We start from the raw sequence: 18,592 nt of genomic DNA, 5'->3' as shown, positions 1-18,592 counted from the left end.
GAGCTGAACACAGTCATCGGTGTTCATGTGGTTTTAGTCTGCAGTGGTGTAGAACTGGACTCCCAATATAATTCCTACTTCCAATATTTGTATTTTTTACTTTACCTTTTTATTTTTTTTGCCTTTATTTAGCTATGCAATAGGAAAAAATATTGCTTTAAACCACTGTAAATTTCAACCACCATCCTAAGTCCTTTGAAATGAGGTCAAAGCGTATTATTGTCTTTGTAAATACTGTGTGGAATTTTCCTTCAGCCTTGATTTGGATCTCAAATGAAGGTGAAGGTAAAATAATGATGTTTTAGGTCGCTAGATATTATAATTATAGCTGTTAAAACATGATTCTATCCAAAAATCAGGTCACTTCCTAAAGATAAAATGTACTGCGGAAGACCACAACAACCAACGGAAGCTCATGGAGACAACAATAAGGCGTCTTTTAATTAGCAGTTCTATTTTCCTTGGCAGTGAGCAAATTTTGAGTTAAAAATATCCACAGCAAATCAAAAAGCTGCAATGTGTCCCGAGGTGTCAGAAATGAATGAGGAGCCAACACAATCCAGATCTTATTATAAAAGGAGGAAAAAGCCACAGAAACAAATCAACAAAAAATGTGTTGTCATGTGTTTAATAGCCTGTCACATATGCCAGCCTGCAGCTATTAGCAGCGTTAACGAAACCAAATATTTCTCTTAGGAGTTGGTCAATATCAAGCTAGTGCGAAGTGCTAAATCACTATTACGCATAACTTCCACACTTAAATAGTCATAAAAATGGATAAAGTGAAAACAAAAGTGGACCTGCTGAACAGGGGCGTACAGAGGCCTTTGAAGGGCCAGGTGCTCAAAGTTAAAATGGGAACACCTGGAGCAAGAGTTTGAAATGCCTGAGCATAGCATTGGAGGCTATTCAGGAAAACAGAATAAGTAAATCACACTTCTAGCAAAGATGCACATCACTTGCGTAGTTGTTAACGGAATGATAACAAACCCACCAATTAGCTCTATCAAGCATTTTCATTTGCATGTCATCCTTTTTGTTTCTCTTTAGAATCATATTTTAAACAAGAAGCTGGACTTCAGGTATATGCAATCAAAATGCAGCTCCAAGGATAATCTGAAGCAACCTCCCAGTGGAGGCAATGTATGTAGTGCTCAATATTTGACCCCCCCCCCCCCCTTCCTTGTGGTCCTTCATTAGAGCTAACGAGTCTCTCTATAGATCTCAGCTGTTTATTTTCCACATTGCAAACTTTCTGATTAGTTGAAGTGTGTAACCCTGATGTTTTGCCATCTTCCCCAGCAATACTATTCTCATAATATCTACATTTTTTTTCTATAGTGACTCTTGGATTTATCAATCAGACATGTGCTACAATTTACTCAACAACATTTATTTATTTAGCCACTTTTTTGCAAATGGGGAAATGTCATAAACATGCAAATAAACCAGGGTTCGAGGAGATGTGAAGAAAACCTGCTATGTTTGGAAGTCTATGGCATAACCTCCCACTGGCGAAGACGAAACAGAATACTGTGACCCCTAATTATTTGTTTGGTTTTGAGGTTTTATATATTTTGGTAACACAACAGGATTTTTGTTTCGTTTGTTTATAGATGTGGGATGATAAATCTTATTTCATAGTTCCAAATGACCAAATTGCGACATATTCAAACATTAATTTCTGGTACTTATACATTCGTCTTCTACCTGACTTTATAATGTGTACAATTTGTATCAATGTGCCTCCACTGCTTTTCCTGTGCTGGCCATAATGTATACGTTGTTACATACTGCAACAGCTCTTCTGTCTGCATTTCACTCCTGCTTTTTCTCTTTTGCAGCTTCAAGAGTCATCTAACGCTGCAGCGTACTAACATTTTATCATGCTTGCATGTTAAATGAATAGTCTTAGGCTATGGCAGTTTTGTACGTGTGTTTGCTTGCGTTACATTACAATACATGTGTGAGCCAAAAGGAGATTGTAACTGTATAACTAGACTGGGGGTGTCCAAACATTTTCCTGAAGAGTGCCACATACAGAAAAATAGAAGGATGCAATGTTCACTTTCAATTTCATCGCAAACCCAATTCCAATGAAGTTGTGATGCGTTAAACATAAATAAAGAGTTCCCAAATGTTTATTGATTGATGTTAAAAGAAAAGGTGCAATAATAAAAGGTGCATGAACACAGTGGTAAACATGACCCTGTCCCAGTGTGCAGTGTGCATTGTGTTTGGAATAGAATTTATAAAACAATGTAAAACCATTCCCTGAAGCAATTAGTATTCATATCATGTTTCTTAGAATTTTGCACCAAGTACCATCAAAATACAGTTCTCCAACTATTAAATTAGTATGAGAATACAGTCGTATCGTAGGCCTACATGTTCATTAAAACATTTTTAAAAGCAGATTCAAATGTGTGTAATGTGTAAGACACTGCAACATTGTGCAGTTTAAACACGAGTACTCTTCTTAGATATAGCAAGAAAGTCAATTTAAATGATGATTTAACCAAAAGTATTGTACAAAAAAGGCAAATTACATTTTTTTTGAGAATACATGTTTCACAACTAAGTTTTTTTAAAAGATTAAATGGGAATTTACTGAATGCAAATGTGAGATACAATTGAACTGTTCTGTGATTCCTTTGCATACCACTTGAGGGAGCATGTGTACTACTATTTGAAAATAAATGGTTTACATATCATTTATCATATATATATATATATATATATATATATATAATTTCTATTAAAGGTAAAGATTTTTTCACATAATGGGGTGCCCCCCGTCCCTGTACTCCACAACAATATATTCACCCCTGCACTAAACAGCTTTGGAGGGAAACATATTTTATTCTGAAGCACAATTATCTTGAGTTACGGTTATGAAGAGAAGTTTTGTTCTGACATTTTTTTTACATACACATGTAGCCATCATTTGGACACCTCTATACAACAGGCATAACAGAGTTTAAAACAAGGCTCATCATGATGCAGTGCGATCGCATCATTTCTTGAGAGGTTCAAAATGATATAATACCACATATTTTCACAAAGTGACATTCATCTACAAGTAATGAGGCTTTTGAAGAATATAGATTCCAAAAAGCCCAGTGAAGCCTGTTGTTGCCAGCTCATTCCTCACCTCCATCCTGCAGGTTCTCATCCCCTGTGTTAAGATGGACTATAGCCATGTTCAGTCTAGGTGTGGGTCCTTGGACAGGAGGGGCTACTCAGCAGGAGGTGGCAATGTGAGTCTTGTGTAGCAAAAAGTCATTGTCTTAGTGTTGTGTGCCTTTTGTGTCCTTGTGGATGTGTGTGTCTGCAAAACGATAGCCGCTCTGTGTTTAGCAAAGCTTGATACTGATCATGCGGAATTCTCTTTTTATAGCATTTTGCTTCTTTTGCACATGGCAGTAGGTTGCCACGGTAACAGCTGCCAAACCATTGAGCACTTTACATGAGGAATACTCAAAGCTAAATTCAATATCAAGTGGGTTAAGAACACTTGTGACATGTTAAACTTCTTTAGAGCTTCGAGAGATCACATCTAACCTCACACTAGCAAGTCCACAGCACAGGAACCTTGTTTTTGTTTTCCTCCTGTTACATTCTAACTAATAAGTATTTTTAAAAAATAAAATGGTAGCCTACAGATCAAACACATCCAATTATGTCAAAATCATTGTATATTTTGAAAATGTCTATGTCCTAACTGAAGTCAGGCCTCTGATCTGTTTTACAGATACAGATACAGAACAAGAAGATTGATCTGAGTCATGTGACCTCAAAGTGCGGCTCTCTAGACAACATTCACCATCGCCCTGGTAACGCACACTGTCTCGATAAACACAGCAAAAGTTTAAGTAACATCAGGCATGTGCACAGATTGACCCCTAGTAGTCCTCCAGCACCAGCCCCCTTACCCTGAATGGAAAAAGCGCCTTTTCTGCTGGAGCCTGTTTTTGTTGGTTGATTAAAAAATAAAAATAAAAAACAATTACCCTTGCTGTCATCATCTCCCACCTCTTCAGTGTTTTTATGTCTGACAGCAATTTAGTTGAGTCCCTGTGAGAATTGTGCCCCTCACTGATCTCTGGTGCACGTATGTTGCGCTTCAACACTTTTGCTCATCGTTTTATTATTGACCTGTAAAATAAAAGCCAAACCTTGCTTTTTCTCAACTGTATGAATAATTCTGGTGACATGTACCATATTTTGGGCTTGAGCACCTCCCCCCAAAACAGTCTGTACATGTGCTTCAGTAAGATATCGAGTATATCATGAAGATCTGCAAACCGAAAAGATGTGTGATGTGGTGAATGTGCCAAAGTCCACATACCTGAAAATAATTGGCCGGGTATACAGTATCTGGTTCCTCACACAATGGACCTGTTACTTATTAGTCTTTACAGTCAATCAGAAGGAAATACAGTGACGATTTGAGGGCATTATTTTCTGGATATTATGCAGGCCTGTTTTCTCAGATGGCTGAGAATGACGCTCAAAGCAAATCCTTTTTCTCTCGTCATATTGACAGCCGCAGCTTCATCTGGTGGTTTTTAATCTTCTACACTTCTATCGTACTGTATTTTGTCAGTTTTCTACTGAATGCTCACTGGGGCTTTGCGTGTTTATAAAGGAACATTTCATCATATTCTAATTTTGAATATATAGTATTTTTGTCAACAAACAAAATTGGACTCAAGTTAAACGTGTTTGTTCTTTAGGGGGTGGTAATGTCCGCATTGAGAGTGTGAAGTTGGACTTTAAAGACAAAGCCCAAGCCAAGGTGGGATCCCTGGATAATGCTCACCACACTCCAGGAGGAGGTCGTGTTACAGTAAGTATTGTTTAAATTTGATTAAAGAACACATGCATTGATAACTTTGTCAGTCTGTGCTTCAAAATTCCACCTCACCTTTCATAAACAACCTCCTTTTCCTGCCATCGCTCATTTCGCCTTACCTGTAAGATTGAGAGCCACAGGTTGACGTTCCGCGACCACGCCAAGGCCCGAGTGGACCACGGAGCAGAGATCATCGTTCGGTCACCGGGCCGGTCCCGTTCCATGTCGCCCCATCGCCACCGGGATAGCCACGTTTCGTCGTCTGGGAGTCTCAACATGTTGGAGTCGCCACAGTTAGCGACCTTAGCTGAGGACATCACTGCTGCGCTGGCCAAGCAGGGTTTGTGAACATGCATCATGGATGCTCTTACACTGAACGTGTGAGTCATTCACCACCTACCCACCGCCTTGAGGCCCACTTAGGGTGATCACAACCTGGCTTCACATTTCAAAGACCCACCAGAAGGGACTCCTAAACTTTGGTCCTCTCTGTCTGTTTGCATCTCTGACCTGTACTATTTCTTCCTGATTTCCTCGGCCTCTCCTTTTGAATGATGTTGCCTAGAATAGTTCACCTGTAGTGCTACACGGGATAACCTGTACATAAAAATGGCGGGTGGGGCGGGGTGGGAGGAGCGACCTTGGCTTTATCGATCTCGGGTCTACAGTTTAAAAAGCGATAGCTTTGATTTACGTGTGGCCATATTCTGTACGTGGAAGTAATGTGGCCAGCACATCACGCTGCACGTGTTGTTCCTGCTAACGTGCATGGACGGCAGACCCCTTAATAAGCCGAGCATCCTTACTGCTAGTCATTTTTTCCCTCCGTATATATATAAAGAGTTTTTTTCAAAACGAGACATAGACATTTTTTTCAGATTTACGAAACTCGCGCCAAAATTATCCATTCGGAGCTGGATAATTTTGGCGCGAGTTTCGTAAATCTGAAAAAAATGCCTATGTCTCGTTTTGAAAACAAACTCTTCATATATAAAATGTCAAACAAATATCTATAGCTATCTATACTGTGTGTGTGTATATATATATATATTATATATATATATATATATATATATATATATATATATATATATATATATGTGTGTGTGTGTGTGTATGTATATATGTGTGTGTGTGTATATATACATACACACACACACATACAGAAGTATAGTCATACAGGTTATTATTAACCATCTACATGTCCTTTCCAAGTAAGCACCAACATGATTATCAACAATATAAACCTGTATGATTGCAGAAGCTAAGCCATGTATGACAAGCATGTATCGATTGTCAAACTAAAAGGCAATTTTGTAATTTGAAGGGATTTTAGTAGGTCATTTCCTCATTCATTGGCTAAGAAATTAACTAATTCATGTTTTGTAGTTCTTAGTTCTTTACGGTGTATTTATTGGTGTCGGACAGCGCTGATATTGTGTTGCTGAGCAATGCAAGGATTGATGCAAATGCAGATGTTGGACCATCTTCAAGGAGTGCAGATGGTGCGCCAATGGATACACGAGATTTACGAATTCCGTTAGTGTGCGCATTTGGTGCAGATCTCAAAATGTTTTACGATCCGTGTATCTGTTTTGTTGCCGTGTGTGCAAAACTTTTGAGAAAAACAAAAATGGAGAAAAATAAGGGAAAGCAAATGATTTGTCCATTGAATTAAGAAGGTGGAATGATCTTGTTTGTTTTTCAGACAACGTGTGTTTTATCCTGACTCTTACTTGTTTGCTTCTGTGTTCTTCAGCATTGCCCATCTCTGTATGTCCCTTCCTTCTCAGCCCACCTTGCAGCAAATGTAAATGTATTTAAACAGTCAAGTAGATGTATGCAGTTTATATATTTTTTTTCCTGCTCTTACTGGTATGACTCCATCGACACCACTTCATTGAAATAAATGAGATAATAAACATTTGTAAGAGTGCTTTCTTCCTTTTGAGATAACAGAAAATGTGGGAGATTTGGGAATAAAATGGGAACTTGTGAAAAGTTTATTGTGAAATGGCAGAGGAGAGTACAATAAGTTAAGACTCAGGGATCGGTTCGATGAGGAGGGGATCGACTTTGGTGGCCAGTCCTGGGCCGAAATAGTCACACAGACTGCTGGCCAATGAGTGATAGAAGGGGAGGGTCCTCATTCTAGCACCATCCCCTCCTCCACTGCAAAAACTAGCTCCCCTCCCAATCAGGCGGAGGGATTTTGGGAGATTGAAATTTAGGAACACGTCCAGACCCGAAGAAGCCCAAAGAGCACCAGTTGGAGACAAGAGGGGAAAAAGTGTGGAACAAAACAATAGAAGGATTTAGAAATAACATCTCATAGTCCTTTGTTTGCCCTGCTTCCTCAGATGGTTCAGAAAGCAGCGAGTGAATGTCTCGACACCATGGGGTCTGCACATACTCGATGCTCACTACCACCGCGGTAGGGGTGGGGGTGGGGTCCTTACACCGACATGATGTGCTTGACAAAGGCTGCATGTGAAGATCAGGTCAGGCCAGAGGGATACCAACAAAAAGGAGAATTCAAATAGGTTAGTGTTAAATCCTGGCTTCGGGGTTGAAATCCATTATTAATTGAGTCATGTGATCAGACCAGAATATTCTAGAGGCATTCTTGGGAAAGGTGAAACGCTGAATGTGTGTGAATGAAAGCAACAGCGTGAATGAAATGACTTATTAATTCAGGAGTTTCAGTCAAAATATCAATACATCCATCCATCCATTATCTGAGCCGCTTATCCTCATGAGGGTGGTGGGAGTGCTTTTGAGCCTATCCTAGTGCTCTCTGGGCAGAAGGCGGGGTCCACATTGCATTAGTTGACAGCCAATTGCAGGGCACATGGAAAGAATTAACTCACAATCACATCTAAGGGCAATTTAGTGTCTCCAAACAATATTGTTCAAAAACTATTTTTCTTTGTTGTGATAGACTAAATTTCATTTGTAAAGAAAAACTCATTGACATTTTTTTGTATTAAAAGAACTGGTATTGTCGATATTGGTGAGTGCTTAAAATCAAATACTTGTACGGGATAAAAGTGGTATGAATCATTCCTAATAACCATCGTGTTTCATCCATTTTTCGTTTGGCTTATCCTCACTAGGGTCACAGGTGATCTAGATGGAGCCAATCCCAGCAGACTTTGGGCAAGTGGTGGGGACATCCTGAACTGGTCTCCAGACAATTGGAAAAAATAATCATGATAATATAGTTTATTTAAGGTAAATAAAGTCATTTATTACCATTTGTGACTTTGCTTTGAAAATCCCACAGAGAAAATAGGCTATACCTTAATTTCAACATTGAATCAATATCTAAACCAGGTCCCGTGACCCTCGTGAGGATAAGTGGCTAAGAACATGGATGGATGGATTGATGTAAAGCAGTCGGGTTTCAAAAGACCCACTCCAAAGTACATGATGCATATCTTCTCCAAGATAACTTTCGTGCGCAAAGCCATGCTTTCTGAAGTGGGCTTAAACTGTGTTTACAAACGTGAGCTCACAATCACGTGTCTCACCCTCGTAGTTGATACAGCCATTCTCATCTTCCTGACCCGCCATGAGAGCGTCGATCTCAGCCTCATTCATCTTCTCTCCTGCAAGAGGGGGCAAAGGGCCCAGTGATGTAAACGCTCCCATTGGCAGCCACGAGGGCAGTGTCTCACTTACCCAGTGTTGACAGGACAATACGCAGCTCAGCGCCCATCACTGTGCCGTTACCCTCCTTATCGAACACACGCAGACCCTCAACGTAGTCTTCATAGCCGGCCTTGTTTGGGCTGTTGATGATGGTCTGAAGCATGGGCAGGAAAGCCTCAAATGTGACTCTCTTGTTGGCCATGTCTGTGTACAATACGCCAATCAACATTCATTGCATGGACTGAAATGGAAATCAGTTCATTACAACGGCAAAATGTTCACAAATTTATTAGATTAAATTAGCATTTTGGGAAGCAGCTTGATGACCGTGTGTAGAGGGAAGCAGCAAAAGTAGCTCAAATGAAATTAGAACCCTTGCAGAATCCAAGAAATGGATTGTGCAAAGGGGAGCTGGCATATTACAACAATGTTTGGATGACAAATCACTCCAGGGAACGTAGTGTCATGCAGACGGTAATTAATATTCACTTAATAGTCAAGGCATAAGGTACACCCAACTGTGAATGTTCCCTATCAAACTTCGCCGTCGTGTTTTAATTGTATTGTCAGAAAGGCAATGTTTATCGTTGTGGTTGTTAATTTACAGTGAGTTTGACACTCCCACATAGCAATATAAAGTCAAAATTACATATGGAGACAGTGGCAATCATTGGGGTTACCATCTGATATTGAGGATGAAAATGAGTAAAAACGCAAACTGGCATTTTTTAGTTTTATCAGTTTAAAAATTCTTTACATTTTTTTTATAATGATATACTGTAATCTCAACAAAGGGGTGACGTTTAATGTGTATTGGAACTAATCTGCTCCACGTGGAATGTCACGTGACCAAACCTGGAAAACAGCTTCACTTTCCTGTATAGGCCACGCTAACAATCATTACTACAGCGTGTTTGCATGATTGTTTAAAGCCAAACTTGCTCAAATTTAGCTTTCTTCATGGTTGATGTCTGTGGACAACAGTGAAATACATTTACTTATAAAATAATATGATATACTGTATGTGAATACAAAAAAAGCCAAGACATCAAATATTGTAATCTGTGGTGGCTCCGTGGTGACATCTTGTGTTAAACATGTGCACAAACAAGTTCCCACAGTTGTTTGGATCTAGTCTCCTTCGCCAGGCAGGACTTGCTGAGATCCGTTTTGCCAAATGCAGAACGAGGTTGTGGATGCACCAGATTGCACAAGAGGCATTTTGTTTTATAAATCCGAATATCCCAAACGATACTTAAGATATATTTTGTGCACACAACCAGTTCACACAGATTATTTTTTTCTCCTTTGTTGAATAACAACCAAATTTTACCCTCAGCGGAGGGGGTTCCCAACAGTTTGTTCACATCCTTGTTGGTGGGGTTCTGTCCCAGAGCGCGCATGATGTCAGCGATCTGGTTGTAGGCCACCTTGTTGTCACCAACCCTGTCGAACAGACCGAAGGCTTCCTTGTAGTCTGTGGGAGTCACACAACAAGCCCATGATATCATTACTGAACCTGTATAATAATTGTTAATTATGATTACTCTTACTATGTTGTGTGTTTTTCAACAATAGGGATTTGGTTTAATGTTCCTTTTACTTCATAAGTGTAAGTGGGGAAATATTAGTAGTTTATGCATTGCATTTCCAGGAAATGCTGTACATCTTGACTGATTATTTTGGATGCTGATTCGAAATCATGCAACTTTAATTTTGAGGACAACGGAGAACTATCTGATAGCTCTGGGTGCTTGACAGCGGGTAGATGCAGCTTCTCAAGGGAAATCTATAGGATGTGATATTATTGGCTGAATGGATACACTTGCAGAGCTCAGTCACCCTTCAGACTATTTCGTTATCAGCTGTCTCTCTCCCTCTAAGCAAGGCAATGAGCTCTTTTAAAAGACCACCTTGGAATTGATAGCTGAGAATATGAGCCCCCTTCCTTTTAAAGGCAAGTTGCGCGTCTGTATGTGCTGACTCCAGCTTGACGTGCAGCCTCTAGAGTTTAAATGAACTATCAATACACTCTTGGAATAAACTGTGGCATGAAGATAACTTTTAAAAGACTTTTTAGCTGTTTTGTGATGCTTTGGATAAAAGAAATATTTTCTCCCCAAATAAAAATAGATTCTGAATGCCAAAACACACAAAAAAATGATTTCTATTTAAGTGACCATTGTCCTGAAGAAAGGTCAATTGTGTGCATTTTTTTTTTACTTTGACCTAACTTGGTTTCTGTTTAAATACTTCGATAAGATTGTTTTTTTTTTTTTTTGGTTATGTATTTAATGTATTTTTTGACAATGCTCTAAGAGATAGGTGTGAAATATGGAATAACAGTTTCTGCAGTGCTGAAATGGAAAACACGAGCTTCATACCTTCCATTTGGTCTGCACTGAATTCAATCTAAAAGTGAAGAGATAGCAACAAAGTCAGTTGGTATTTGGTACCAAAATAGATATCACAAGAAGATTTAAATTACAAAACCAAAACTGTCCTAACAAGACCTTTTGTCCTAATGTGGACTAATAAATCAGGTCTAACCTGGGATTAAATTTGCCTCTTGGACAAATTTAGCATCACATGGAGGCACTCGATATGCAGGGGTCCATGTTGAGCTCCATAAGATGCCCTCATTTGGTGTGTCCCCCAACCATCACACCACTAAAGGAATAGGGGGTGGAGCCAAGGGCATCAGCCATGAGCTAGCCATGGTTTTAAGAGTTCAAATGTGATGTCCTCAAGGCATTCATTACAAACTTGTGTCAGTTTGCAGGAAATGGTGGAAACCCATCCTTGCATCCATCAATCTATTCATTAATTTCCCACAGCTCAACCTGTTGTGGAGGGTCTCCTAGCTGGGTGTGAGTGTAAGGTAGAGTGGGATGGTTGCCAGGTCATCACAGGGGACGTATTGAGACCGACAACTATTCACACACACGTTCACACCGACAGTCAATGAGTGGGACTCCATGACACGCAGGCCACCACTACACTTCCTGTTACCAACTTTTAATTGTGAGGTATTGTGGCTAGTGTCAGTATTTTTAGGAAAGTTTTTTTTTTTTTTAAACACACACATCTAAATCAGCAACCACAGGCATCTTTTTCAAGGAAAGTGCTATCACAGTAATAAAAGTGTTAAAAATAACTAAATGTTCCAGTCTCCATCATCTAGTCTAGTTGTACAATTATGAATTTAAATGTCTAATATAACCGCTTCCCTTGCATTTGGAGAAGAAATGTTTTTGTTTTCTACCTTGACATTAGACAGGTCCACAGCAGCGGCTTTAGGAGCAGGTGCAGGTGCGGCTGCAGGTGCGGGTGCTGCTGCCGGTTCGGCCTTCTTGATGGGAGCCTTAGGGTCCTTCTTGGGTGCCATTTTAGCTTGAAGTCAAACTACCGTGCTCCTTCAGAGACAAACAACTCCTGGGACGGGGTGACAGCACAAGGAGTGCACAACAAAGTGGAGGAGACTCAGGGCACACGAACAGTGCTTCGGTAGTATATATATGAGGCTATTTTTCCTCCTGGACCCCCGCAAGGCCAAACTCGTGTGTGGATTGGACAGTGCTACGGAGGGTGTGTGTATATGTGTGGCCTCTCTCTTAACATAGAAATTTGGGCCGAAGATCAAAACGTAGTCATGTATCCTGAATAAATAAATAAATACAGCGGGGCCCTCACCTTATCCAGTAGTCATAATATATAGAATCTTTCTTGTACGTCATTATAGAGGTACTTATTTAAACATATAGCATATAGATACACGAAGTGTAAAAATCCCATTGCTAATTTAACAATTACTCTTATTTGAAAAAAAAAAAAAAAAACTTTAATAGAGTTTACTGCAACCTACTGTGACTTAGTAACCATTGTGAATAAATTCATTTGTATTGAGGAATTTTACTTCACTAACAATAATAGTAATTTGTATTATCATCATCATCATCAGACGGCATGGAGGTGCAACTTGTTAGAGCATTGGTCTCACAGTTCTGAGGACCAGAGTTCAAATCTCGGCTCTACCTGTGTGCCTGGGTGGGTTTTCTCTGGGCACTCTGGTTTCCTACCACATCCCAAAAACAGGCATCAACTGGAGACTCGAAATTGCCCTTAGGTGTGATTGTGAGTGTGACTGTTGTCTGTCTCTATGTGCCCTGCGATTGGCTGACAACCAGGTCAGGGTGTACCCTGCCTCCTGCCCAATGATAGCCGGGATTGGCTGCAGCACTTCCGCGATCCTTGAGAGGGTAAGTGGCTCAGAAAATGGATGGATGGATTATTATTCATCCATTTTCTGAGCCGCTTAACCTCACAAGTATCTCAGGCATGCTGGAACTGGCGAGAGGGAGTGTACACCCTGAATTGGTTGTCAGCCAATGGCAGAGCACATATAAACAAACAAATATTCAGACTCACATTCACATCTACGGAAAACCCATACAGGCATGGGGAGAGCGTGCAAACTCAACACAGATGGGCCAGGGATTTGAACCCCAGTCCTCAGATCCGTGAGGGTGAAGTGTGCTTCCCAGTTGGCACCATACCGCCTATTATTAGCACTTTTATTTGGTGAATTCCATTACACTTTCAGTAAATGGGAGAATGTAATGCTTCTACGCAGCTGGAGATTCTAGATGACCGAATACTCGTGAATGTATGTCCATCTGCTTTAAAATTAACTCATTGTGCATATCTGGTCCTCGGCATACTTGAGTTCAATACAAGCCCACCTCCTCCTGGAAGGACGTGACGTAAAGAAGCTGTTCAGTTATCAATGCCTGTTACTCAAACAAGGCTGTGTAAATTGTCCATTCATTCATTTTCTTTGCCGCGTATCCTCACGAGGGTCATGGGGAGTGCTGGAGCCTATCCCAGCTGTTAACGGGCTGAAGGCGGGGTACACTCTGAACTGGTTGCCAGCCAATCCCAGGGCACATAGAGACAAACATCCGCCTCACAATCACACCTAAGGGCAATTTAGAGTGCCCAATTAATGTCGCATGTTTTGGGGATGTGGGAGGAAACCGGAGTGCCCGGAGAAAACCCACACAGGCACGGGGAGAACATGCAATCTCCACACAGGCAGGGCTGGGATCAAACCCGGGTCCTCAGAACTGTGAGGCCAATGCTTTTACCAGCTGATCCACCGTGCCGCCTTGTCTAAATTATGATCTCCCTAATTTTTCTCTATATTTGTCACAGTGCCAGTGGTGCAGCCCTGGCCCCTCCTACCCCCACTCTCGACATACACACGCTTGCTTTCAGTGACCCCATCTCCACATGGGCAAACCAGAGAATGCCTCAGACCCTCAGCTGTCACCTGTTGGCACCCTGCTCCAGCTTCTCAGATTCAACGTCCCTTCACCTCCCCCCCTATATAAACTGCCCCCCCCCTCCGTCCTTGCACCTGTGTTCCAGTCCATTCTGAGCTCCACTTTGGAATCCCAATGGGATCACCAGCATGTTTAAGCGGGCTTATTAAACATGTCAAAAATGTAACTTGAATTTTCCGTCTAATGTGTATTGTACATTGATATCACACTTCAGGACTAATGTGGTGTACTGTACAAATTTCATGGGCCACCATTATAATCGGTGCATAGTTAATGGACTGCATGAGGGTTCCGCACTGATCCCCTTCCTGTTTGTGGTAGTAATGGATAGGCTGACAGACAAGGTTAGATTGGCTTCCCCTTCGACCATGATTTACGCAGATGATATTGTGATCTGCAGTGAAAGACGGGAACAGGTGGAAGAACAGTTGGAAAGATGGAGTTAAGCACCAGAATGGAGAGGAATGAAGATTAGCCGAAGTAAAACAGAATATATGTGCGTGAATGAGAAAAGTGGAGGGGGAAGAGTGAGGCTACAGGGAGAAGAGATAGCGAGGGTGGACGACTTCAAATACTTGGGGTCAACAATACAGAGCAATGGAGAGTGTGGTCAGGAAGTGAAGAAACGGGTCCAAGCAGGTTGGAACAGCTGGGGAAAGGTGTCTGGTGTGTTATGTGACAGACGAGTCTCCGCTAGGATGAAGGGCAAAGTTTATAAAACAGTGGTGAGGCTGGCCATGATGTACGGATTAGAGACGGTGGCACTGAAGAGACAACAGGAAGCAGAACTGGAGGTAGTAAAAATGAAGATGCTGGGATTCTCGCTTGGTGTGAACAGGTTGGATAGGATTCGAAAGAAAAGGGTGATGGATGTTGTGAGGGAGGACATGAGGATAGTGGGTATTAGAGAGGAGGATGCACGAGATAGGCTTAAATGGAAAAAGATGACACGCTATGGCGACCCCTAACAGGACAAGCCGAATGCAAAAGAGAAGGAGTTAATGCTGGAATAACCATCAATAATGAGAATGACGGTCAGTGCAGTGATCAAAAAACAAACACAAAATCAGTTGTGGAACGTTGTACTTGGGACATTTGTCAGTCTGTATGTTCTTTAACAGAGCACTTCCTGGTACTCAATGCAAACAATGCTAGTAAAATTTGAGTGGGTAGACGGTTCCATTTGTGTCACAGTGACACAAAACATGCACATAAAAATTTATTCAAAGATTAGAACTTTTTTTATCCTGATGTCTTTTGTACCTGTTTTAATTTTTAAATGTTACTTCAGGGAAACTGCAAGAGTGATGAAAAATATCACTGAAAGTATAAATCTATTTGTTACCCTATGCGATTGTAATATTGTGTACAGTCTAGCCTCATCTCTCGCCCACCTGAGATAGGCCCCACATCACCTTTGACCTGCAATGAGAATGAGAGCTATGAAAGTGGATAGATGAGTATAGTACAATTTAAAATCACTACAGCACTTCTAGTCATTTCCTTTTCCATCTCAGTTTTCAGGGTGGAATAATCTCATGCAGTAACCATTTCAAATGGTGCCTAAATATGTTTTGCTTTAATGTCGCCAAGTCATTCTGGAGACCCAATAGTAAAGGATGTGTGATTTTCACCTTAGACTAAATATGTATCACTTTGCCGATTCGTGTTCATAAACAGGGTGCAGTTCCTTGACATGACAGAGAAGGGAAAACACACCCACACATTAAGAGTCAATGTTTCTCGATGATGATTGTGTCTTAGCTGTATGATCATGTTGTTTTGCATTATCTCTCCATGTATGAATACTGTATTACATCCAAAATTCAAGTACAAGACAGTGTCAAGATATTCTGGCAAGGCACAAAAGTTTAGGTCCAGAAATATTGGGACAGTGTCAGGAGTTTTTTTTTTCCCTCAATTTTTGCCTTCATCATCCAAATGTGAATAGAATGTTGACGAATGACTTTAATTGAAAACGTTCTACAAAAATATATCATTTAAATTTCAGGGATTTTCGGCATTTTACCTCAATTTTCTGGGAATAAATTGTACTATATATTAGAGGTCCAGTAGCATTTGTACACGCCCAGGACAAAACACTGCCATCACCATGTAGTTGGTTTTGGATCTTTTTTTCTTCATCACAAAGAAAATGATTCTGGATTTTAATAGATGTGATCTGTTATGTGAATAAAATATTTATCATATTGTAATTTCATTGGATTATATGTGCCACCTCACTACCTGCTATCAAATGGAATAGAACTCACAAAGTCCATTATACCATAAGTACTTATGCCATAGTTTTGTGAAAAAAAACAAAACATTTTTTAAGATCAATGTCTACATTCAATTGTAATTGAATTCATTGTGGCGACATAGCAAGATGGAATCATACAAGCTCTGTGTTAGTGTAGGAACTCCAACGAGTTACAATAAATACCAAACACAAGCCTGAGTAAATAAATGTATGATGTTACAGTGCAAGGGTGACATCTGCACAGACATGGCAGAATAGTGACAGCGAATGCTCAAAGCCGTAATAATGTAGCGATGAAACACACGAGAATAAACACATCTACAAAAAAAGAATAACAGGAAATAATATTGTCCTTGCAAACTAAGCTGCATCAGAGTTTACCATCTCACCCTCACTTTTACCCTGGATGGACAACAGGATATTTGAGAATCAAACTCTTTCAGGTTTGACAGGCGGTATAATCGTCTCGTCTTAGGAATCAAGCCCCGAGGCCTGCTTTCGGCTACGTAGTCAATGATCCCTCAATCTCCTTCCCTCAATATCTCTCAGTCAACTCTTGAGCTAACTGTTTTATGATTAAAACACGGCAAGCATGAAATCATGGGTTGGGTCTAAACAGCGAAGGGCAAACTGAAAAGGACACCAATTAGGAGACGCGGTCTGTTGCCAACTATGACGTCGTGGTGGTTAATGAAATATGAACAGCTCGAGCCGGTGGAAAATCCATGCGAGAGCGTGTAAGACTTCAAGATGGCAGATGCTTCATGGACTGAAAGAAGGTGAGGTTTTGACAAAGTTGCAGTAGAAAAAATAAATGACACCCTTCCTTTGGGACCTTTATGCATTGTACAGTGGATATAAAAAAAAGTTCTGAAAGCTATCTTGCTTTCTAGTAGAAACCCAAAGACTTTTATGTTAATTGACTGATATTTTGATCCATTTATTGTTCCTTCCACCTTGTCTTGGCCTTCATTCTTGCTAAGGCTCAACAGCCCCAAAGCATGATGCTGTCACCATCATGTTTCATTGTACGTGCAGTGTTCTTTGGGTGGCAAGCAGTGTTTGCACCAAACTTACCTTTTGGTTTTATGGGCAGAAAGTTCGATCAGAACCAGAATCGGTCAGAATGAAAATCTATATTCACAATCATTCTGATTCCAACCTACCTTTTGAAATCATGGCCAGAATGATCAACATTGTTAACATTGGCTCATATCGCATTTTCCAGAAGTGTTTGGGAGATTTCGTTATGGTCCAATATGTCTGAATTTGATTGCTTAATTCCCAGTTATAACAGGGTGTGCACACTTATGCAAATACATGTTTTCAATAGTATATGTTTACTCCCCCTCACAAAATGATAGTTTTAAAAAAATCAGCAGAGTTGCACAAGTATATGGGTCACATTAATGGTGGAAAAAGTTTTTTAAATGATTTATCTTGGTTTCGTTTTTTTCATGTCACATAAACATATGAACAGGCATGTGAAGACTTTTTATATCCACTGTATGTCATTCTGTAAGACTTGTGTAATGACTAGACGTAAGTTTTTGACCACTTCATAACTCATAGCTTGCTTTTCAAGCAGTGTGTGGTTCCTTTAGTGCCCTCCAACCATTCCACACAGGAACGAGGCTGTAACTGAGCTCGGAGGACAGATGGACCCTATTTATAGTCCCTACAGCGAGGTGTGAAGTTTCTTGGGATTTCTAAGAGCAGGGGCCATGACTCCTTAAGGGGACCGATGCGATCGCAGCTCACCACATGCCCTCTTTAGCCACCTCGCTCTCTGAATATCCCTCTACAGACCAAACAGGAATTAGTCGGGAGTCCGTCTAAACAAAGGTTCTCACTGGCCTTTTTATTGGGGACATCATGACAGCGGAAGGGAATGTGATACAAGCCATAGGGTCCAATTCTTCTTCTAGACCCCTTCAGACATGGCGACGGTCTTCTTTTGGCTCTTGAGTGTCCTCATGACATGATGCCATGTCTAAAACAAGGCTGGTGACGTGTTGTGCGAATACTGTTCTTGCTTGAGAGACAATTCAGAGCTTTACTTGAGGTGTGCCAGCGTTAGGGAAGTGATTACTTTGATGGCAAATTTCAGGGGACCTAAAAAACGCTATTTTTAATTTGCAGGACTTAAGTGGTGGTTTCCTAAGTGGGGGAGTCCCAAGTGTTATTTTTTTTCACCGGTGTCCAAATGTCTGGCACCCCTTCTGTGTGTGCCACCGTAATGATTCTTGAGAGATTGATTAGGGGCTATATTGGGCTCAAGACCTGGAGAATAATATCCGTCATTATTACAACTCACATGTATACTACGTGTAGTTGCATACACACACACTGTCAATGATGTGCATTGATTTGGGTGCCAGAAACCGGTTATATTCTCAAAAATTCTCTGATTCTCTGATATCCAAAAGCCCCTGGAATTCTGTGCATACAAGATCGTTCAGTATTATGCAT

The 18,592-nt window shown here is 40.6% G+C and overlaps 2 protein-coding genes across 10 annotated transcripts in view; one reads left to right on the top strand and one right to left on the bottom strand.

The window, feature by feature from the left end:
* The window catches only part of map2 (microtubule-associated protein 2), a 78,144-nt gene extending 72,379 nt beyond the window's left edge, over positions 1-5,765 (top strand). For 7 of the 9 annotated variants that reach the window (XM_061841105.1, XM_061841102.1, XM_061841101.1 and 4 more), the window contains 5 exons: positions 1,051-1,143; positions 3,168-3,260; positions 3,755-3,836; positions 4,740-4,852; positions 4,985-5,765. In XM_061841105.1, the coding sequence (XP_061697089.1) occupies positions 1,051-1,143; positions 3,168-3,260; positions 3,755-3,836; positions 4,740-4,852; positions 4,985-5,206 (603 nt within the window). In that variant the 3' untranslated portion in view covers positions 5,207-5,765. The remainder of the gene's footprint in view (positions 1-1,050; positions 1,144-3,167; positions 3,261-3,754; positions 3,837-4,739; positions 4,853-4,984) is intronic. The other 2 variants (XM_061841103.1, XM_061841104.1) reach the window with 2 other exon arrangements.
* Positions 5,766-6,850: 1,085 nt separating this feature from the next.
* myl1 (myosin, light chain 1, alkali; skeletal, fast) lies at positions 6,851-11,987 on the bottom strand. The gene is made up of 6 exons (XM_061841109.1): positions 11,778-11,987; positions 10,897-10,924; positions 9,846-9,989; positions 8,543-8,716; positions 8,392-8,469; positions 6,851-7,342 (listed from the first exon to the last, which is right to left on the bottom strand). The coding sequence occupies exons 1-6, from the start codon at positions 11,898-11,900 to the stop codon at positions 7,314-7,316; spliced, it is 576 nt and encodes a 191-aa protein (XP_061697093.1). The 5' UTR covers positions 11,901-11,987; the 3' UTR covers positions 6,851-7,313.
* Between the last annotated feature and the right edge of the window lie 6,605 nt (positions 11,988-18,592).

This window comes from Syngnathoides biaculeatus, chromosome 14 (assembly GCF_019802595.1).
Source record: "Syngnathoides biaculeatus isolate LvHL_M chromosome 14, ASM1980259v1, whole genome shotgun sequence".
Classification (NCBI taxonomy): domain Eukaryota; kingdom Metazoa; phylum Chordata; class Actinopteri; order Syngnathiformes; family Syngnathidae; genus Syngnathoides; species Syngnathoides biaculeatus.
Note: the sequence above shows the minus strand (reverse complement) of the source record. Positions and strands in the feature narration are given on the sequence as shown.